Source organism: Jaculus jaculus, chromosome 1 (assembly GCF_020740685.1).
Source record: "Jaculus jaculus isolate mJacJac1 chromosome 1, mJacJac1.mat.Y.cur, whole genome shotgun sequence".
Taxonomy (NCBI): domain Eukaryota; kingdom Metazoa; phylum Chordata; class Mammalia; order Rodentia; family Dipodidae; genus Jaculus; species Jaculus jaculus.
The window spans coordinates 33,130,774-33,154,648 of record NC_059102.1 but is presented as its reverse complement, the minus strand read 5'-3'; the positions used below and the strand labels follow the sequence as shown (position 1 = coordinate 33,154,648).

The 23,875-nt window shown below is 43.1% G+C and overlaps 1 protein-coding gene across 3 annotated transcripts in view; it reads right to left on the bottom strand.

The window, feature by feature from the left end:
• Armh3 (armadillo like helical domain containing 3) overlaps positions 1-23,875 on the bottom strand; it is a 260,564-nt gene that overhangs the window by 36,063 nt on the left and 200,626 nt on the right. For all 3 annotated transcript variants that reach the window (XM_045136186.1, XM_045136180.1, XM_045136191.1), the window contains one exon: positions 8,999-9,077. In XM_045136186.1, coding sequence (XP_044992121.1) covers positions 8,999-9,077 — 79 coding nt within the window. The remainder of the gene's footprint in view (positions 1-8,998; positions 9,078-23,875) is intronic.

The window sequence follows — 23,875 nt, the reverse complement described above, 5'->3', positions numbered from 1 at the left end:
TAAGGACCCATGTTCAATTCCTCAGATACCAGGTAAGCCAGATGCACAAGATGACGCATGCACAAGGTTACACATATGCAAAAGGGGGTGCATGCATCTGGAGTTCAAGTACAGTGGCTGGAGGCCTAGTGCACCAATTCATTTTCATTCTCTCTCTCATTAAAAAAAAAAAAAAAAGGCCAGTGTTGGGCTTGCCTCAAAAAAATATTTTTAAAAACCCTGAAAGTTGTGCACTGACCTCCACATATGTAGTACCTGATTTGAACACATACATAAATAATAAGTGAATGAATAAATAGAAAATTGCTTCCACTCCACATACTTGGGCTGCAAGGCCACTGAGAAATCCTGCTAGAACTGAGCTAAAAACCTCCTCCATGTAGACCAGCTGACAGAAAGCTGGAAGAAGTCATTCTGCATGCAGTTCAATGGGAGAGAAATTACCAGTGAAGATACTCAACAGTGGACACTGCAAGCCTTATATTTTGCCAGCCAGGCCAAACGAGCCAATGGGTGCAATAGTGGCATGTCTGTTATGGGGGAAACCAACTGCCCTCTAACTGGACTGGAGGCCCGCTCCCTGGGAGGGAATAAATACATCCCTGATACTGAAAACCTAAAACAGGGTTAGTCATGAGCCCTAGGGATGTAATGTCTGCTGCTGTCTGGCTAAATGTATATACTATGCTCATCAAACTACCCAGTAAGCACTTCTCTTAATGTTCATACCTATATATTAATGTTACTCTCACTTTTGGTAGAGAACTTTCTCTTTTTAGATGGCAGTGGCCTTGGGATGACTCAGAAGGCATCATGGTGATGGGAAGAAGTGACAGAGGAGTGCTCAGCACTGCAATATCTCTATCACGCCTTCCAAAGCTCAGGGTCCATTGCGCAAGAGGTGGTGAAAAGAATGTAAGAGCCAAGGGAAGGGTAGGACTCCTTTCAACATGTTCCTCCAGACACAAAATGGCCTGGATATCCATGACCTCACAGTGCCTGACACTACCTACACAAGACCATCATAACAGGAGGAAAAGATGATGACATCAAAATAAAGAGAGACTGATTGAGTTGGGGAGGGGATATGATGGAGAGTAGAGTTTCAAAGGGGAAAGTGGGGGGGAGGGCAGGCATTACCATGGGATATTGTTTATAATCATGGAAGTTGTTAATAATAAAAAAGAAAGCAGGTTGCTTCCATCTACATTTATTTAGTACAGATAAAATGGTCTCTGATATTCACCTATGAAACTCAGGTTATATGACTCAGCTATGGAACTGAAGTCTGAGTGCAGGGCACTGGTGAAGGCAGGGCTGAATACTAAAATGTATGATGGCTTATAAAAGTGATGACCTGAGGCTGCTGCTATTTTTGTGGTCCTCTTTAAAAACAGAGAGCTAGAGGAGAGGAACACAACTGAAAGCTGTAATGAGAGGGAAAGGAGCCCCGGAAATGGAAGGACTCAAAGCATACTGAGAGTCGCTGATGTCAAAAACCAATTTCAGCTGGGCGTGGTGACGCACGCCTTTAATCCCAGCACTCAGGAGGCAGAGGTAGGAGAACTGCTGAAAGTTTGAGAGCACCCTTAGACTACAGTGAATTCCAGGCCAGGCTGAGCTCGAGAGAGACCCTACCTCGGAAAAAAAAAAAAAAAAAAGACCAACTTCAGTGCCACACATTCCCAGTCTTCCAATCTGTTTGCTTAAATTCATCTGATTTTGTTTTTGTTATTATTTATTTATTTGCAAACACACAGAGAGAGAGAGAGAGAGAGAATGGGCATGCCAGGGCCTCTAGCTACTGCAAACAAACTCCAGATGTATGCACCACTTTGTGCATCCAGCTTTACTTGGGTACTAGGGAATCAAAACCAGGTTGGCTGGCAAGTGTCTTAACTGCTGGGCCATCTCTCCAGCCTATGTTTTATTTATTTATTTTATTTATTTAATTAACAGGGAAAGAGAGAGAAAGAGAAAAAGAGAAAATGGGTACGCTAGGGCCTCCAACTACTGCAAACGAATTCCAGACACATGCAGCCACCCCCCTTGTGCATCTGGCTAATGTGGATCCTGGGAAATCGAACCTGGGTCCTTTGGCTTAGGAGGCAAACACTTTAACTGCTAAGCCATCCCTCCAGCCCTATGCTTTTGCTGTTTTGAGAATTTATGAATTCCAGGCAACCTGGAATTCATTATGTAGTCAAAGCTGACCTCAAACTCATGATGATCATCCTACCCCAGCTTCCTGAGAGATACGATTCATAGAGGTATGAATGAGCCACCACACTCACCAGCTTCTTAGATTCTTTTTTTTTGGGGGGGGTAGGTTTTGTGGTAGGGTCTCACTCTAACCCAGACTGACCTAGAATTCACTGTGTAGTCTCAGGATGGCCTGAAACTCATGGCAATCCTCCTACTCTGCCTCCGAAGAGCTGGTATTAAAGGTGTGTACCACCACACCTGGCTTAGATTCATTTTTGGGGGGGCAATCCTTAAATCTTAATGATCAAGTCTGCTTGGCATATCAAATGATTCTACTAGCAATGGATGCTCACCAACAATTCATACTATACAGACAGAGACAGGAACTAAATTTCTTTTACCACCATGCCTGGCTAGAAAAATATTTTTTTAAAGAATTTTTTAAAACATTTTTATTATTTATCTATTAGAGAGGGGGGGAGAACAGGAGCGCCAGGGCCTCTAACCACTGCAAACAAACTCCAGACCCATGCGCCACCATGTGCATCTGGCTTGTGTGGGACCTGGAGAATTGAACCTGGGACCTTAGGCTTCACAGGCATGCGCCTTAACCGCTAAGCCATCTCTTCAGCCCATGAAATATATATTTACAAAAAAATTTTTTTTGTTTTTCCAAGGTAGAGTCTCACTCTAGCTCAGACAGACCTGAAATTCACTATATAGTCTCAGGGTGGCCTCAAATTCTTGGCGCTCCTCCTACCTCTGCCTGCCAGGTGCTAGAATTAAAGGCATGTGCCACCACACCCAGCCCATAAAAATATTTTTTAAGGGGCTGGAGAGATGGCTTAGCGGTTAAGCGCTTGCCTGTGAAGCCTAAGGACCCCGGTTCGAGGCTCGGTTCCCCAGGTCCCACGTTAGCCAGATGCACAAGGGGGCGCACGCGTCTGGAGTTCGTTTGCAGAGGCTGGAAGCCCTGGCGCGCCCATTCTCTCTCTCTCCCTCTATCTGTCTTTCTCTCTATGTCTGTCGCTCTCAAATAAATAAATAAAAATATTTTAAAAAAATATTTTTTAAAATTTAAAAAACAGGACTGGGGCTGGAGAGATGACTTAGTGGTTAAGCTCTTGCCGGTGAAGCCTAAGAACCCAGTTCAAGGCTCGATTCCCCAGGACCCACATTAGCCAGATGCACAAGGGGGCGCACGTGTCTGGAGTTCGTCTGCAGTGGCTGGAGGCCCTAGCATGCCCATTCTCCCTTTCTCTTTCTCTCTGCCTCTTTCACTCTCAATCTCTCTCATATAAATAAATAAACAACAAAAAATAAAAAAAAAAAACAGGGCTGGAGAGAGGGCTTTGTAGTTTAGGCATTTTTCTGTGAAACCTAGGGACCCAGGTTCAATTCCATAGTACCCACATAAGCCAGATGCGCAAGGTGGCACATGTGTCTGGAGTTCATTTGCAGGGGCTAAACGCCCTGGTGTGCCCATTCTCTCTCTACCTCTTTCTCTCTCTCTCAAATAGATATATTTTTAAGAAATTTTAAGAACACACAAAAATAGAATTCACAAATCTAGCCGCAAATAGTTCCTGCCTGTAAACTCAGCACTTAGGAGGATCGCTGCTACAAGTTCAATACCAGCCTGGGCTACATAGTGAGTTCCAGGGCTGGGGAGATGGTTCAGCAGTCAAAGGCAGTTGCTTGCTCACTCTAGCCCAGGCTGACCTGGAATTCATTCTGTAGTCTCAGGGAGGCCTTGAACTCATGGTGATCCTCCTACCTTTGCCTCCCAAGTGCTGGGATTAAAAAGGCATGTGCCACCATGCCTGGCAGGATTTGTTTTAGAAGTACTTTAGAATGTACTAGGGATTAACTCCCTGTTTTTTTTTTTTTCCTACTGAGCTAACAACTGCAGGACACTATTGCTCCCAAAGCCAGCTCTTTGAAAAGGTGTGAAGAAAACTCTTAACATTAAGTGATATTAGCATTAATGTTCACAAGTGAACACAGAGAAGTACTCCAACATGTCAGGACAGACAAGGCAGTCAAACACCTCTATTTAGATAAAAACCAAGTGCACTGCCATGCTGTCGTTTAGCTCCTTCAAAGGCAACTGGGGAAGAGAAACAAGAGCTATTTTAGGAGCAGCCTTGAAAAGGGTCCTGGGATAGTAGTGTTCTCCCCAACCTCTCCCCGAGTGAAGGGGTTGTTAGAGCAGTTAATGAGGATATAATAACTCTGTGACAGAAAAAAAATTATACTTAAGATTTTTGCCAATGGTCCCCAGTACCTAGCACATTTGCAAATATGTAACTATTTACTGACTAAGGAAGTAAATCATTTAGAATTTCTCTTTTCCCTATTTATTTACTGATTGTAGGTTTGAGGGATTGACTAGGGCCTTGTACCACTCAGCTACATCCCCAGCCCTTATTCATCTTTATTATTTTTTTGGAGAGAGAGAAAGAGGCAGAGTGAGAGAGACAGAAGGAGAGGGAGAGAATGGGCATGTCAGGGCCTCCAGCCACTGCAAATGAACACAAGACGCATGTGCCACCTTGTACATCTGGCTTATGTGGGTCCTGGGGAATCAAACTGGCATCCTTTGGCTTTGCAGTCAAGCACCTTAACTGCTAAGCCATCTCTCCAACCCTTAACCATCGTTTTTGTTGAGACAGGGTCTCTAGCCCAAACTTGCTTCAAATTCACCATGTAGTCAAGGATGACCTTAAACTTCTGATCTTCCTGCCACTGCCTCCAGAGGACTGAATAGCCTCACCACTGACTTTGGGGATTCTCAAGGAACACTTACATCATTTCTCTTACCTCTGAAAGAAGTTGAGGGAGGGCAAGGACACGTACTTGCTAATCATCCTTTTCTGGATTGCCTCATGTCACAGAATGGTTATTATTGGCCTGTGATTGCGACTGCTAGAGAGACATTTCAGCCTGACCTTCCTAAGCTGCTGGAGGATGAATTCTGCAGGTGCCTGACAGTGTAAGTATGTCTTCTTGATTTTTTTTTTAAACTACCCAGAGCCTACTGTGACAGGAAAGTTGCCCCTTCTCTCACTGTACAGAACCAAGGTGTTGAAACTCTCTGCATGAACATAACAGTCAAATTAACATGAGCTGTTCCAAAAGGAAAAGGGTGTATCAAGAAACACAGAGAGCTCTGGTACCGAAGTCCAGGACTTGACTGCTCCACAGGCAGATAGCAAAGAAAGAAAATGAAAGCCATTTATGAAAGCAGTTTTAAATGTGAGGATAGATTCACACAGCTGGCCTCACACAAGAGAACAAATATGTCAAAGGGAACAATTGACAGACTAATAGAGTCCTATCCATCTGGCTGAGGAAAGAGCCACTAGCCACTGGGGAGAATACTGAGAAGCCTGTCTATTAGGAAAAACGCTTGCTTGATGCCTCACTGGTAAACTGAATAGCTTTTAGGAACATTGGAACACATGGTCATACCATAGCTGCTGGCTGGTCTTGCCAGTAAAAACTCAGAAAAAAGTTACAATGACGCATTGGCAAGAAAAAAGAGAGCAGAGCATATGTGGCCTTACTAGCTTGGAATCGATTCCTTGGCCCTTCCAACTTGGAACGAATATGGGAAAGAAGGAAGGGAAATCATATGAATAAGGTCTTACTTTGAGCTTTTAAAATGGGATTGACACAAGAGCCTCAAAATGAAGCTGGGTATTGTGATGCACACCTGTAACCCCAGTATTGGGAGGTGAAGACAGAAGGATCAATTGTTCTAGGTCATCCTTAGCTACATAGCAAGTTCAAAGCCAGTTTTGGCTACAGGAGACCTTGTCTTAAAATCAAAATAAGAGCCGGACATGGCTACATACGTGTTTTTTTTTTTTTTTTTTTGGTTTTTCGAGGTAGGGTCTCACTGTAACCCAGGCTGACCTGGAATTCACTATGGAGTCTCAGGGTGGCCTCGAACTCACAATCCTCCCACCTCTGCCTCCCGAGTGCTGGGATTAAAGGCGTGCGCCACCACGCCTGGCTGCATACGTTTTTAATCCCAACACTTGAGAGGTAGAGGTAGGAGGATCACTGTGAGTTTGAGGCAACCTTGAGACTACATAGTGAATTCCAGGTCAGCCTGGGCAAAAGTGAAACCCAACCTCAAAAAACAAACAAACAGACAAAAGGGCCAGGTGTGGTGGTACATGACTTTAATAATCTCAGCACTTGAGAGGCAGAGGTAGGAGGACTGCTGTGAGTTTGAGGCCATCCTGGGCTAGAGTAATACCCTACCTTGAAAAACCAAAAAACAAAACAAAACAAAAAATGACAAAATAAAATACACAAAAAGAGCTTCAAGGGCTGGGGAGATGGATCAGCAGTTAAAGGTGCTTGCTTGCAAAACCTGATGGTCTGGGTTCAATTCCCCAGTGCCCACGTAAAGCCAGATACACAAAGTGGAGCATGTATCTAGAGTTTGTCTGCAGTGGCAAGAGGCCATGATATGCCCTTTTTCTCCCTCCCCCATCTCTGTCTTTCTCCCTTTCCTTACACAGTGAAAAGATAGAGCCTCTGAATGAAACATCAGGTTCAACCTCATGCCATGCTAAAGCCCATCTGTACTTTTATGTAACAGAGCTGAGCACAGGCGCTTTGGGAAAAGGGAAAAATCAGGCCAGACTCAAGGAAAACAAACACAAAGTTATCTACATCTTCAACTCAGTCCACACCATAGAGAAACCTACCCATAAATGATTGCTTAAGGCAAAGGGAGCTCAATTACCATGGAAAGTCTGTCTCAACAAGGGCTCATGTTTTAACAAGCCAAAAAACTTCAAGTTAAACTAAATTCAAGGTCTTCCTAATTGGCATTTTCATCCATTTCTAAGTTCTTATGTCTTACTTTGTTTTTGTTTTTTTCCCCAAATATTATTTATTTATTTGAGAGCAGGAGACAATGACAGGGATAGAGGGGAGACAGTGATGGGCACACTCTAGCCTCCAGCCACTGCAAATGAACTCAGATGCATGTGCCACCTTGTGCATCTGGCTTACATGGGTCCTGGGGAATCGAATCTAGGTCCTTAGGCTTTGCAGGCAAGTGCCTTAACCACTAAGCCATCCCTCTAGCCCTTGTTTTTATTTATTTTATTTAATTTATATATATTTTGGTTTTTCAGTGTAGGGTCTCACTCTAGCCCAGGTTGACCTGGAATTCACTCTGTATTCTCAGGGTGGCCTCAAACTCATGGTGATACACCTACATCTGTCTCCTGAGTGTTGGCATTAAAGGCATGCACCACCACGCCCAGCAACTTGTTTTGTTTTTTGAGGTAGGGTCTTGCTATCGCCTAGGCTGACCTGGAACTCACTATGTAGTCTTAAGCTGGCCTCAAACTCATAGCAATCCTCCTAACTCTGCCTCTCTAGTGCTGGGATTAAAGATGTGAGCCACTATGCCTGGCCAGTTGTTTTTTTTTTTTAAATGTTTTATTTATTTATTTATTTGAGAGAGAGAAAGAAAGAGGCAGATAGAAAGAGAGAGAGGGGCAAGCCAGGGCCTCCAGTCTCTGCAAATGAACTTCAGACACAGGCACCACCTAGTGCATCTGGCTTTACATGGGTACTGGGGAACTGAACCCAGTTCCTTAGACTTTGCAGGCAAGTGCCTTAACTGCTGAGCCATCTCTCCAGCCCCCAAATTTGTATTTATATGTGTGTGTGTGTGTGTGTGTGTGTGTGTGTGTGTGTGTGTGTGTGTTTTGAGGTAGGGTCTCACTGTAGCCCAGGTTGTCCTGGAATTCACTTAGTCTCAGGATGATATCAAACTCATGGCCCAGTTTTGTTTTGTAAGACAGGGTTTTAGCCCAGGCTTGTCTTGGATTCAATATGGAACTCTGAGAGTGACCGTAAGTCCTTGATTATCCTGATTCACTTCCCAAGTGTTGGTATGTGTCACCACACCTAGCATTTCTGATTTTATAAAAAACTTAACTTATTGCTGGGTGTGGTGGTAAATACCTTTATTTTCAGCACTTGGGAGGGAGAGGTAGGACCGTTGTGAGTTTGAGGCCAGCCTGGAACTACAGAGTAAGTTCCAGATCAGTCTAGGCTATAGTGAGACCTTACCTGGAAAAAGAAATCATGTATTTACTTATTTACTTTTATTTATTTTCTTGTTTATATGTATGTATGAGTGCTTGCTGCATATTCTTTCAGATGGGATCTCTTGTCACTGTATTAGGTGAGTCTAGCTCTCAAGTGGCTTTACATGAGTGTTGAGAAGCTGAACCTTGGCCAACAGGCTTTGTAAGCATGTGTCTCTAACTACCCAGCAATCTCCCCAGCCCTCTCAGTTTAAAAAACCAGAATGACAAGCTGGGTGTTGTAGCACACGCCTTTAATCCCAGCACTCAGGAGGCAGAGGTAGGAGGATTGCATGAGTTCGAGGCCACCCTGGGACTACAGAGAGAATGCCAGGTCAGCCTGGGCTAGAGTGAGACCCTACATTGACAAATCAAAAAAATAAAAATAAATTAAAAAACTAAGAATGACTGTCTAAAATTTTTTAAAGTGCCTTCCCACCACTCTAAACCAATATCTCACCACATTTCACCTGCATATCTTCTAAATCATTAAAAAATCTTTCAGATGGCACAAATGAAGAAACCCTTCACTATGTTCTTAGCAGCCTGGCTTTTGCCACCTCCACTAAAAGCTAAGCTCAGTCACAGAATCCTGTTACCAGAAAGAAGGCAACTTCTTGATTCCAGCCACCAACTAGGTCACCCTAAAGAAAGTAGTGACTTACCTGCTCTTCTGACAGTTGAGATATGTGATTCACAGCAGCGTAGGACTCAATTTTTGGATTAAAGTGGTTGATGATGGCTCTGAAAGAAATAATTGACATTAATATGGTACCAGATGGAATGATGATAAGTCAGTTAAAGATAAGAACTAAATACCCTTTGGTTTAGAGTACTAGATCATGGGGCTGAGTGTCAGAGGGTATCTGTCCTCTTACGAATATGAAGGAAGTTACAAATAGGAACGAATCAGTAACTCTGGAGGGGAGGATTTCATAATTATTGAAAAACAGAATCAAACACCTTGAAGCTATGCAAAGGAATTATGTAGAAAGACTCGTAACCAAACTATGTCCAGAGTGGTCCAGATGAAATGGGACCCTGGGGGCTGTCCACTAGAGGGCCCAGCTGTTCTAATCAGAAACAGGAATACAGGAAGGAGACTCAACAGAATAGAGCCAATGTCTCTGAAGGAGTTTTGTCAAAGCCCTCAGTCTTCACATTTGTAACTCAAACTAAAATTTAAGTTCCAGCCATTCAAACCAAAATCAGACTATCATTTTCAAAGATTGTCTCTATCACTTTCTCACACCTAAGGTCACCAAATCGTATCAAGTCTACTTCTCACAAACATCTCTGGAGGCTGGGGAGATGGCTCAAAGGCTAAAGGCGCTTGCTTGAAAACTTGTCAGCTCATGTTCAACTCCTCAGCACCCCAGCTAGAGGACAAAAGGCATATGCATCTATGATCCCAATGTGTCAACAGCAATGGGAGGCAGAGTCAGGAGAGCCTAGAAGCTCAGGCTCCCATAAAGGGAAAGCAGTAAACACAAAATAACAGACTGGAGATGGCTCAGTGGTTAAGGTGCTTGCCTACCCACGTAAGCCAGATGAACAAGGTGGTGCGTGCATCTGGAGTTTGTTTGCAGTGGTTAAAGGCCCTTTCTTTCTCTCTCTCTCTCCCTTCTTTCTTCTTTCTCTCTCTTTGAAGTAAATAAATAAAACAACAAGAGACAGACGATGTCTCATGTAGGGTGAGGGCGATGACAAGCCTTGACGTTGTACTCAGACTTCCAGGCATGCTATAGCATGAGTACATCCATACACACATCATGCACCTCCACACACACTCAATTCAAAACCAAATCTCAGCTGGGTGTGGTGGCTCATGCCTTTAATCCCAGCACTTGAGAGGCAGAGGTAGGAGGATCACCATGAGTTCAAGGGCACCCTGAGACTACATAGTGAATTCCAGCTCAGCCTGGGCTAGAGCGAGACCCTACCTTGAAAAACCAAAACCAAAACCAAATCTCTGAAACCAATGCTTTCAGGTAGGTTCTTATCATTTCTTCCTGGGTATAACAGAAGGAACGATGAACACAGTTACTTATCTATTTATGTACTTATTACTGATTGATTGATTTTAAGAAAGTATCTTTTCTGCAGCTCAGGCTGACTGCAAACTCTCAGCAATCTTCCTGCTTCAGCCTCTCATGTGCTGCATTACAGGTGGTTTATTTATTTATTCATTTATTTATTTTCAGATTTATTTTTATCTATTTATTAGAGATAAAGGGGGAGAGAAACAGAGAGAATGGGTGTGCCAGGGCCTCCAGCCACTGCAAACAAACTCTAGATGCATGTGCCACCATGTGTATCTGGCTTATGTGGGACCTGAGGAATCGAACCTGGGTCTTTAGGCTTCATAGGCATACATCTTTACCGCTAAGCCATCTCTCCAGCCCCTATTTATTTATTTATTTTCTCATTCTAGCCCAGACTAACCTGGAATTCATCAAGTAGTTTCAGGGTTGCCAGGTGTGGGAGCACACGCCTTTAATCCCAGCACTTGGGAGGCAGAGGTAGGAAGATCTTTGTGAGTTCAAGGCTAGCCTGAGACAACACTGCAAATTACAAGTCAGCCTGGGCTAGAGTGAGATCTTACCTAGAAAAAGCAAAATAAAACAAAACAAAAAAACCCACAATGGAGTCAGGAGTGGTGGTGCAAGCCTTTAATCCTAACACTCTGGAGGCAGGGGTAGGAGGATTGCCCTGACTTTGAAGCCAGCCTGGGACTATACAGTGAGTTCCAGGTCAGCCTGGGCTAGAGTGAGATGCTTGCTACCTCATGGGGAAAAAAACAAAACAAAACAAAAATCCAAACCAGCCGGGCATGGTGGTGCACACCTTTAATCCCAGCACTCAGGAGGCAGAGGTAAGAGGATCACCGTGAGTTCAAGGCCACCCTGAGACTACATAGTAAATTCCAGGTCAGCCTGGGCTAGAGTGAGACCCTACCTCAAAAAAAAAAAAAAAAAAAACACCTAAACCAATGATTAAAGGAGGGTTAGGAGATGGCTCAGTAGTTAATGGTTCTTGCTCCACAAGTCTGTTGGTCAGAGTTCAAATCCCCAGCACTAGGGCTGGAGAGATTGCTCAGTGGTTAAGGCACTTGCCTATAAAGCCTAATGACCAGGGTTTGATTCCCCAGTACCCATATAAAATCAGGTGCACAAAGTGGGCTCATGCATCTGGACGCCTAATGGCTTCTTGCCCACTACTTCCGTGCAGGAGTTGGAATTATCATTTCAATAGTCACAGTTTACTATTGGCCCTTACTGCTCCCCCCATCCTAAAATCCCCGCCTTCATTCTCAACATTACATAGGCAACTGCTTGTAACAATAAAGCGAGTTCCTGCTTCAACAACAACAACAAAAAGAATCTTGGGCTGGAGGGATGGCTTAGTGGTTAAGGCGCTAGACTGCAAAGCTAAAGGACCCAGGTTTGATTCCCCAGGACCCACATAAGACAGATGCACAAGGCTGGGCATGCTTCTGGTATTCATTTGCAGCAGCTGAAGGCCCTAGTGCACCCATTTTCTTTTTCTCTCTCTGCCTCTTTCTTTTTTCTTTTGTATTTATTAGAGATAGACAGAGGGAGAAGGAGAGAGACAGAGGGAGAGAATGGTCATGCCAGGGCCTCTAGCCACTGCAAATGAACTCTAGATGCATGTGCCACCATGTACATCTGGCTTATGTGGGACCTGGAGAATTGAATCTGGGTCTTTAGGCTTCACAGGCAAGTTCCTTAACTGTTAAACCATCTCTCCAACTATCTGTCTCTTTCCCTCTCAAATATAAATAAAAATATACTACAAATAAAAAATATATATTATATATAAATAAAAATGTATTTTTATTTGTATTTGAGAGAGAGAAAGAGAGGGAGAATGGATGGACCAGGACCTCTTGCTACTACAAACAAACTCTAGATGCATGTGCCACTTAGTGTGACTGGCTTTACGTGGGTACTGGGGAATTGAACCTGGACTTGGAGACTGCAAGCAAGTAACTTTAACTGCTAAGCCATCTTCTATTATAAGGGTTCTTATAATATTTATGTGACGTAAAACCTAAATACAGATTTTTTAACAATTTCTTTGCCAATCAGAATATTGTAATAATTCTTTTTTATTTTTTGTTTATTTTTATTTATTTATTTGAGAGCAAGACAGAGAGAGAAAGAGGCAGACAGAGAGAGAGAGAGAGAGAGAGAGATAATGGGTGCGCCAGGGCCTCCAGCCACTGAAAATGAACTCCAGACACAAATGCCCCCTTGTGCATCTGGCTAACGTGGGTCCTGGGGAATCAAACCTCAAACGGGGGTCCTCAGGCTTCACAAGCAAGTGCTTAACTGCTAAGCCATCTCCAGCCCATAAATACAGATTTTCAAAAGTACTTTTTATTCTTATTTATTTATTTGAGAGTAAGAGAGAGAGAAAGAGAGAGAGAGAGAGAGAGAGAGAGAGAGAGAGAGAATGGGTGTGCCAGAGCCTCCAGCATTGCAAACGAACTCCAGACATGTGCACTCCCTTGTGCATATAGCTAACGTGGGTCCTGGGGAATTGAGCCTCAAACTAGAGTCCTCAGGCTTTACAGGCAAGTGCTTAACCACTAAGCAATCTCTCTAGCCCTAAATATAGATTTTTTTAAAAATGTATTTATTTATTCATTTGAGAGACAGAGAAAGAGAGACAGGCAGATAGAGACAATGGGTGTGCCAGGGCTTCTAGCCACTGCAAACGAACTCCACATGTATACACCACCTTGTAAATCTGGCTTACGTGGGTATTAGGGAATAGAAGCTGGGTTCTTAGGTTTCACAGACAAGCGTCTTAACTGCTAGGCCATCTCTCCAGCCCCTAAATATACATTTTTATAATAGTATATATTATAATAAAAATCTGGAAAAGCAATGTCAAATATCCAGTACAATATTTGGCACCCAGCTGGTGCCCAATAAATATTCAATGAATGACTAAATCAAGTAGGACAGAAATGGGTCAGGAGCAAAAGAACAACTTGGGTAACTTATTTTTCCAGAGTCAACCAAGGAAAGTAAATTAAAGATGAGGCTTTATCTAAATCTAAGCTGGGAAAGAATTCTGTTACCAAGTAGAGGTCAGATAAATACTAGTATCAAGAAAAACCAAAAAAGATAATTCACATAATGAGAGAAAAAAGTTGATAAATCACTCTTTTTTTTTTTTGGTTTTCCGAAGTAGGGTTTCACACTAGCCCAGGCTGACATGGAATTCACTATGTAGTCGCGGGGTAGCCTCAAACTCATGGCAATCCTGGGATTAAAGGCATGTGCCACCACCCCGGGCCATAAATCACTCATTTATTTGATAACGGAGTTATATTCAGAACACATAAAGAATTCTTACAATTCAACAAGAAAAGGCTTATAATTCAATTTCTTAAAGCAAAAGATTTGAATAGATATGAAAAGATACTCAAGACCATTTCCCATCAAACCCACAATGAACAGCCAGAAATGGTGCTGCCTGCCAGTAAGCCCAGCATTTGGGAGGTACAGGGAAGAGGATCAGAAGTTCACAATCATCCAGCTGCACAGAGATTCAGGTCAGCCCAGACTACATGAGACCTTGTCTCACAAACCCACAAAAACAAATTCCACACTGACATACTGTTTGATGCCCACTAGGACAGCGATAATCAAAAGGGAGTAAATTGACAAGGATGTGGGAAAATTGGAGCCTGTATACACTGGTGGTAGGGCTGTAAAATGGTGTATTTTTGAGCTGGGTGTGGTGGCTCACACCTGTAATCTCAGCACTAGGGGGACTGAGGTAGGAGAATTACCAAAAATTCAAAGCCAGCTTGGGCTAAAGCAAGACTCTGTCTCAAAAAAGGTGTGCATGTGTGTGTGTGTGTGCAGGAGGAGAGGGGTGGTGCTGGGAGATGGCTCAGTAGGTAAAGGCATCTGCTTACAAAACAACTAGCAGAGCCAGGTGAGGCAGTGCATGCCTATAATCCCAGCACTCAGGAGGTTGAGGTAGGAGGAGTGCCATGAATTCAAGGCCAGACTGAGACTACAGAGTGAGTTTCAAGTCAGCCTGGGCTCAAGTAAGACCCTGCCTCAAAAAAAAAAAAAAATAATAATAATAAAAAGAAAGACAAAACTACTAGTGCCTGGAGAGATGGCTCAACAGTTAAGGTGCTTGCCTGCAAAGCCTGACTGCCTGGGTTTGATTCACTGGTACCCACAAAAAGACAGATGCACAGAGTGGCCCATGTATCTGGAGTTGGTTTGAAGCAGCTGGAAGCCCTGACATGCCCATTCTCTCTGCTTCTCTTCTCTTTATTCTTGCAAATAAATAAGTAAAAATATTTAGAAAACAAAGCTATAGCTCAGATTCAATTTCCTAGCACTCCACGTAAAGGCAAATGCAAAGTAATTCATGCATCTGTGACCCCAACACAGTGATAGGCCTAATGCTCCTGGATTAGAAAGTCCCAAATGAGAAGGGAAAGACAAATAGACAATGTCAAAGTGAAAGGAAAATGCTAAAACCAACCACAGTGAGGGATGGCTCTGTGCCCACATGCACCTTCAAGGAAAAGAATCTGGGCCACCCTCTAATGCTAGTGTCAAGTTCTGACTACTGAAGACAGGGTCACTTATCCACACTGAAGGAAAGTGAAGTAGACAGACGGATGAGCAAGACTGAGCAACAAACTGGCTGGGGATTTCTTGGTCCATTTTTAAAAAAATTTTTTTTGGTTTATTTTTATTTATTTATTTGAGAGTGACAAACAGGCAGAGAGAGAGAGAGAGAGAGAGAGAGAGAGAGAGAGAGAGAATGGATGCGCCAGGGCTTCCAGCCACTGCAGATGAATTCCAGATGCGTGCACCCCCTTGTACATCTGGCTAATGTGGGTCCTGGGGAACTGAGCCTCGAACCGGGGTCCTTGGGCTTCACAGACAAGTGCTTAACTGCTAAGCCATCTCTCTAGCCCTCTTGGCCCATTTTTAACTTGTTCTCTCTGACTCGTGATTCTGCAAAGCAGTTCCTTTTCTAAGTGCTAGGAAGTTGATGGCTAAGACACATAGTTAATGGCCAATTTATCCAAGGCATGCAGGGAAATGTTACCTAAAATGTAAAATTGGGCTGGAGACTTGGCTTAGCAGTTAAGGTACTTGCTGGCAAAGCCAAGGGACCTAGCTTTCATTCCCCAGTACCATGTAAAGCAAGATGCACAAGGTGGCACCACACATGCATCTAGAGTTCATTTACAGTGGCTAGAGGCCCTGGCATGCACATTCTTTCTCTATCTGCCTCTCTCTCGCTCAAATAAATAAGAAAATTAACAAAATATTTTTAAAAATTAAAAAACGTAAAAATGAGCAGGAGAGATAGTACAGTATGTATGGTCAAAGGCACTTGTTTGCAAAGTCTGATGATCCAAGTTCAATTCCCTAGTACACATGTAAAGCCAGATGCACAAAATAGCCAATACATCTGGAATTCATTTGTAGTGACAGGAGGCCCTGGCATGCCCATACTCGTTCTCTCTGTGTCTGCCTCTTTCTCTCAAATAAATAAATACAAATATTTTTTAAAATAATGTAGGGAGGTGGGAGGGAGGCTGGAGAGATGGCTTAGTCATTAAGGCACTTGTCTGTGAAGTCTGTGAAAAAGCGAGGCTCAACTCACTATTACCTATGTAAGCCAGATGTGTAAGGTAGTGCATGTGTCTGGAGTTTGGATGCAGTGGCTAGAGGCCCTGGCATGCCTATTCTCTCTCTCTCTCTCTCAAATAAATAAATGAATAAAAAAATATTTTTTAAATGTGGTAGGGAGCTAAAGCGATTGCTCAGTGGTTAAGGTGCTTGCCTACAAAGCCTAACAACCTGAGTTAGATTCCCCAGTACCCATGTAAAGCCAGATGCACAAAGTGGCACCTGCATCTGGTGTTCACTTACAGTGCCAAGAGGCCCTGGTGTGCCCATTCATTCTCTGTCTCTCTGCTTAAAAATAAATAAATAAATAAAAATTTAATGTTAAAAAATGTAGGCAATATAATTTAAGAAAACATGTACATTCTTCATATCCTACATGAACCAAAACTAAATCTCCCATAAGTGCAATCTCCCAGGAGCTCAGGTATTTCACATGAACAAAACATCCAAAGTCTTTTATGAAACAAATAAATAATAGCTTCATCCAGCAGTCCACAATATAGTGACTGTTTTCATTACTGAGATACCTGGTGGAAGTCAGCTGTCTCTAAAAGCTGTTCTGTAAATCCTTCAGGCAGAATGAGGAAACAAGGAAAAGGTTGTTTATAGCAAAAGTCTATATTTCTCCTCTTGCTTAGTCTCATCTGTTCCTTTCTTCCCTATGTTTCTTTCTCTCTCTTTCACTTTTCTTCTTTCTTTCTTTTTTTTTCGAGGTAGGGTCTCACTCTAAGCTCAGGCTGACCTGGTATTCATTATGTAGTCTCAGGATAACCTCGAACTCACGCCAATCCTCTGGTCCTCCTACCTCTGCCTCCCAAGTGCTGGGATTAAAGGCATGTGCTACCACACCTGGCTCTTTTTTTTTTTTTTCTTTTGGTTTTTTCAAAGTAGGGTTGGTCTCATTCTATCCCAGGCTCTCTTGAAATTCACTATATAGTCTTAGATTAGCCTTAAACTCATCAGGATCCTCCTACCTCTGGCCTCCAAGTGCTGGGATTAAAGGTGTGTACCACCCATGCCCAGTTCTTTCTTGTTTCTTAAAATATATATATATATATATATATATATATATATTTGCAATCAGAGAAAGAGAGAGAGATATGAGAGAAACAGACAAAGAGAATAGGCACTCCAGGGCCTCTAGCTGTTGCAAATAAACTCCAGATGCATGCATTTTTCTGTGCCTCTGGCTTTATATGGGTACTGGGGAACAGAATTCAGGTTGCTAGGCTTTATGGGAAAGCACCTTAACTGCTAAACCATCTCCAAGCCTTTTTGTTGTTGTTGTTTGTTTTTGTTTTTGTTCTTTCAAGGCAGGGTCTCACTCTAGCCCAGGCTGACCTGGAATTCACTATGTAATCTCAGGGTGACCTCAAATTCACAGCAATCCTCCTACGTCTGTCTCCCAAGTGCTGGGATTAAAGGGGTGTGCCACCAAACCCAGCTTAGCCCTCTTTTTTTGTTTCTGGGAGAGAGTCTCAGTCTAGTCAGGGCTGACCTGGAATCATTCCTATAGCCCAAGATGGACTTGAACTCATGGAAATCCTCCTGCCTCAGCCTCCCAAGTACTAGATTTAAAGATGTGAGGCACCATACCTGGCTTATCATTCTCACTTCAAGGAAGGAAGCTATATAAAAGTGGCATTTTCAACATGGCAAATACTGGCAAGATTCTTTTAAAGTTTTCACCCTAAAATGATCTTTATAAGGCTACCATACTATATTTACATTAAAGAGTCTAAGAGACCTGTGTGTGGTAGTATATGCCTATAAACACAGCACTTGGTAGGCAGAGGTGGGAGGATTGTTTTGATTTCAAGGCCAGCCTGGGACTACTAAATCCTGGTCAGCCTGGACTAGAGTGAGACCTTGCCTCAAAAATAAATAAATAAATAAATTAATTAATTAAAATCAGAGGGAGGAGAGGGTTGGCTTAGTGCTGAGTGCTTACCTAGTATAAACAAGGCTCTGGGTCCAATCCCTATCCTGCCAAACCAAACCAACAAACTACAAAAGTTCTTTTCTCTCTCTCTGTCTTTTTTGAATTCAATGATATCTGTTAAGACTTTTCTGATTTTTTTTTGTTTTTATTTATTTATTAGAGATAGAGGGAAAGAGAGAGAGATAGAGAGAGAATGAGAATGGGTATACCAGGGCTTCTAGCCACTGCAAAAAAACTCCAGATGCATGTGTCACCAGGTGCATTTGGCTTACATGGGACCTGGAAAATCGAACCTGGGTCCTTAGGCTTTGCAGGCAAGCGCCTTAACTGCTAAGCCATCTCTCCAGCCTTTTTGTTTGTATTTTGGTTTTGGATTTTTTGAGGTAGAGTTTCCCTCTCGCCCAGGCTGATCTGGAACTTACTATGTAGGTTTGGGGTGGCCTGGATCCACCTACATCTGCCTCCTGAGTGCTGGGATTAAAAAGCAAAAGAGCCAGGTGTGGTAGCACACGCCTGGCTCAACTTATTTTTTTTTTAATATTTTTATTTATTTATAAACACAGAGAGAGAAAGAATGGGCATGTCAGGGCCTCCAACCACTGTAAACAACCTCCAAATGCATGTGCCACTGTGCATTTGGCTTTATGTGGGTACTGGGGGATCAAGCTCGGGTCCTTTGGCTTTGCAGGCAAATGCCTTAATTGCTGAGCTACCTTTCCAGCCCCTAAACTCCAACTTCTTAAGAACCATAGCCCTTTATTTTCAAATGTATGCTAAATATGGCCAGCTTAAGGTCTCAATTTTGTTTATGGGGTTTTTGTCACATGGAATACTATATCTTTTTACCTGAAACCATGCTAGGCAAGTGCTCTGCCACAGCTACATGACTTTCTGTTTTGAGGCAGCATCTCACTAAGTTGCCCAGGGTGGCCTTCAACTCACTCTAGTTCAGGCAGGCTTTGACTGTGTGATCTTCTTGCTTCAGCCTCCCAAGTAGCTGGGATTATAGACCTGTCACCAGGCCTAGCTTCTGAATCTTATTTTTTCTAGAAGGTCTAGCAAAAATAGCACTGCTTCATTAAGCAATACAGTACATATAGTAGATAACAAAAATAAGGGCTGGAGAGATGGCTTAGCAGTTAAGGCACTTGCCTGTGAAGCCTAAGGACTCAGGTTTGATTCTTGAGACCCCACATAAGCCAGAGCATAAAGGTGAGGCAAGCACAATGTCACACATGCCCACTAGGTGGCGCGAGCTTCTGGAATTCAATTGCAGTGGCTGAGGCCCTGGTGTCATTCTCTCTTGCTTGCTCTCTTTAAAATAAGTAAAAATTTAAAAAACAAAACCCACAAATCTTTACAGAAAGTAAGCAGAAGTTAAGTCCTATTCCTCACTGGGTGTGGTGGCATTCTCCAGTAATCCCAGTACTGAAGAAGCTGAAAACGGAGTATAGAAAATTTTGAGGCCAGCATGAGCTACACATTGAGACACTAACTACCTCAAAGACAAGATCTAGGATGTAGCTCAGTGGCAAAGCCTGGCATGGGCTCAGGTGAAAAGACCCTGGGTTAGATCCCACAACACTGGAAAAAGAAATGCTGATTCCTCCACTTAGTGGCTGTGTGGCTTCTGGGCAAGAAAACAACCTGAGAGCCAGGCGTGGTGGCACACGCCTTTAATCCCAGCACTCGGGAGGCAGAGGTAGGAGGATCGCTGTGAGTTCAAGGCCACCCTGAAACTACAGAGTGAATTCCAGGTCAGCCTGAACTAGAGCGAGACCCTACCTCGAAAAACCAAAAAAAAAAGAAAGAAAGAAAGAAAAAGAAAACAACCTGAGTACCAGCTTCTTCAAAGAGTGGTTTTGTTTTGTTTTGTTTTGAGATAGGATTTCACTCTAGCCCAGGCTGACCTGGAATTCATTATGCAGTCTCAAACTCATGGTGATTTGCCTACCTCTGCCTCCCAAGTGCTGGGATTAAAGGGGTGCGCTACCATGCCCAGCCACAGTGGGATTTTATTTCCTCTCCAAAACTACTTTCCTGCATAATTCCATGCTTTGCTGCATGCCATCTTTTTTGGGGGTGGTGGTGCTTGGAATTGAACCCAAAACTTTACTCATGCTATACAAGGGTTCTGCCACTGGGCTAAGCCCAGGTTTGGGATTTTGTTTTTGAAGCAATTTCCCCTAGACCAGTCCTCTGATATACTACACAATATACAACAATGGGAAAACCATATGCATAATCACTTTAAAAAGGGAAAGCTTCAAATATACTGGTTTATGAAGAGAAGGGCAGGTATGTCTGAGTGGTATATGTCAGGGCTTAAATGGTTCATCTGAGGTTGAGTTACTTAATTTTTTTTTTTTTTTTTGAGATAGGGTCTCCCTCTAACCCAGGCTGACCTGGAATTCACTATGTAATCTCAGGGTGGCCTTGAATTCACAGTGATCCTCCTACCTCTGCCTCCTGAGTGCTGGGTTAAAGGTATGTGTCACTATGCCCAGCTGAGTTATTTAATTAAAAAAAGTATTTTATATGAACATTTCTTTTCACCTTCAGAATTGCCTAACATACTCCCATTTCATGCAATAATAAGCTTCCTACATCATGGAGCCAATGAATGTTCAGTCCATCCAATTCAACAACAAAAACAAAACAAAACAAAAAAGCAATTTCCCTTGATGCCTGTTAACAGCAGTACATTACAAGCCTCAGAGACTCTGCTGATTAACATTTAACAAAATCAAACCTCAAATAAGAATTCCTCCTAACCTTTTCACTTTGAAATTACCTAATCAAAACTTCAGTAACTGACCTGTTAATTCTTTTCAGGACCAAAGACAAAAATGGAACCTTACTATGGAAGGCATTCTGATGACAATGATAATAGAAAAGAGGAGGAGGAAGAGGAAGAAGAAAAGTAAAAGAGGGGCTGGAGAGATGGCTAAGTGGTTAAGGCACTTGCCTTCAAAGCCTAAGGACCCACCACGTTCAATTCCCCAGTACCCAGCACAAGGTGGCTGGAGGCTATGGCATGCTCATTCTCTCTCTCTTAAATATATGTGTGTGTGTGTGTGTGTGTGTGTGTGTGTGTGTGTGTGTGTGTGCATACATGTGTGCACGCACACATATATATATATTAGGGACATGGTGGCACACACCTTTAAACCCAGCACTTGGGAGGCACAGGTAGGAGAATTGCCATGGGCTCGAGGCCACCCTGAGACTACATAGTGAATTCCAGGTCAGCCTGAACTAGAGTGAAACCCTACCTCGAAAAAAGAAAAAAGAAAAAGTACTAAAGGGGGCTGAAATTGCATCTCAATTGGTAAACTGCTTGTCTAACATGCTTTAAGCCCTAGGTGTGAGTTTCAGCACTACATAAACTGGCCATGGTGATGCATACCTTGAACTGTGATCCCAACACTCAGGAAGTGGATATAAGAAGATCAAGGGGTTCAAGGTCATCCTTGACTACCTGCAGAGTTGGAGGTTAGTCTGGGTTACAAAAGACTTTATCCCCCCTCCCCAATAAAAAGAACACTAAAGGCAGTGAATAGGAATAAAGTAACATAATGCATAATGTATAGAAAGGTCATCTTAGCACTCTGTATAATTAATATGTGCTTTTTTTTTTCAAGGTACGGTCTCCCTCTAGCCCAGGGTGACATGGATTTCACTATGTAGTCTCAGGGTGGCCTGGAACTCACAGTGATACTCCTGCCTTTTTAAAGCACATATTAGCCAGGTATGGTGGCGCACACCTTTAATTCCAGCACTCGGGAGGCAGAGGTAGGAGGATGGCCACCAGCCTGAGAATATAAAGTGAATTCCAGGTCAGCTTGGGCTACAGTGAGACCCTGCCTCAAAACCCCTTCCCCATCCCCAAGAAAAAAGGCAGTTTAGGATGGGAGAGATGGCTCAGCACTTAAGGCATTTGCCTGCAAAACCTAACACCTGGTTTTGATTCCCCAGTACTCACATAAACCAGATGCACAAAGTGGAATGTACATCTGGAGTTCTTTGCAGTGGCTAGAGGCCTGGTACACCCATACTCACTCATTCCCTGTGTGTCTGCATCTCTCTGATTGCAAATAAATAAAATCTATTTTTTATTAAGCAGAACCTTTGGAGCAGGGCGTGGCTCATGCCTTTAATCTCAGTACTTGAGAGGCAGAGGTAAAATGATCACCATGAGGTCAGGGCCACCCTGAGATTATATAATGAATTTCAGGTCAGCCTGGACTAGAGAGAGACCCTACCTCTTTAAAAAAAAAAAAAAAAAAAGAACCTTTGTATGAACACAAAAATATTTTTCACATATTTATTTATTATTTGATAGAAAGAAAGAATGGGCAAGACAGGGCCTCTAGCCACTGCAAATGAACTCCAGATGTATGTGTCACCATGAGCATCTGACTTACATGGGTTTTGGGGAATTGAACCTGGGTTCTTAGGCTTCTCAGGCAAGTGTCTTAACTGCCAAGATATCTCTCCATCCCTATTTTTTAAGGCATTTTAATAGCTAGCAAGAAGAATAAGCCACTGGCCAGGACATCTAGCTGCTTTCTATAGCCGGTTATCTATTTTTGGGGGGAGGTGTCGTACGTACGGTGGTGGTGGTGGTGTAAGAGGGGTATGTGCTCACAGTCATGTGGTGGCCAGAGGAGAATGTTGGGCATCTTTCCCCAGCAATTTTCTAGTCTCTGCTCCCCACTGTAGGACTTGCGTTACAGATATGTATGGCCATGCCCAGCTGTTTACATGAGTCCTGGAGAACTGAACTGAAATGAGGTCTCAGGTCCTCATTCTGGCAACAAGTGCTCTTATCAGATGAGCCATTTCCCTAGTCCTGGATGGTCCTTCCCCACCCACCCCCTCTTTTTTTTCCCCCAAGGTAAGATTTTACTTTAGCTCAGGCTGACCTGGAATTCACTATGTAGTCTCAGGGTAGCCTCAAACTCATGGCAATCCTATCTTCTGCCTCCCAAGTGCTGGGATTAAAGGTATGTGCTACCATGCCTGGCTCAATGGTCCATTTTTGTCAAGTGATCTAAGAAGCTATTAGAGACTATGATTTGTTTGTATACACAAATGAGCTGTGGAAGTGACTGGAACAGAGACCGTATCACTGACTGCATCTTAGCAACATGCATACTTTAATATAAGGACTGATTGGATTCATTATTTTTCTTCATTTCTAGGTAAGAAACACATGTGTCAATCAGAACAGAGAAGGTATCTACCTACTACCTACATTTTTCATCAAATTTGCTATTAGGTACATGAAGGTTCACAACTCACTAAACTAGCTCAGTGGTAGAGTGTTTGCTTAGCATGCACAAGACCCTGGGTTCAATTCCCAGCTTGAAAGAAAGTAAATAAGCCAGGTGTAGTGGCGCACGCCTTTAATCCCAGAAGCCGGGAGGCAGAGGTAGGAGGATCACCATGAGTTCGAAGCCACCCTGAGACTACATAGTGAATTCCAGGTCAGCCAGAGCTAGAGTGAGACTCCACCTTAGAAAACCAAAAAAAAAAAAAGGGGGGATCTGGAGAGATGGCTTAGCGGTTAAGCGCTTGCCTGTGAAGCCTAAGGACCCCGGTTCGAGGCTCGGTTCCCCAGGTCCCACGTTAGCCAGATGCACAAGGGGGCGCATGCGTCTGGAGTTTGTTTACAGAGGCTGGAAGCCCTGGCGCACCCATTCTCTCTCTCTCCCTCTATCTGTCTTTCTCTCTGTGTTTGTCGCTCTCAAATAAATAAATAAATAAAAATTTTAAAAAAAAAAGAAAGAAAGTAAAGGGGGGAAAAAAAGGACTTTCCTCAACTTGAGTAACAGAGGGTGAACACAAACATAATATGCAAGCAGGCACGTGGCCCGAGGGCC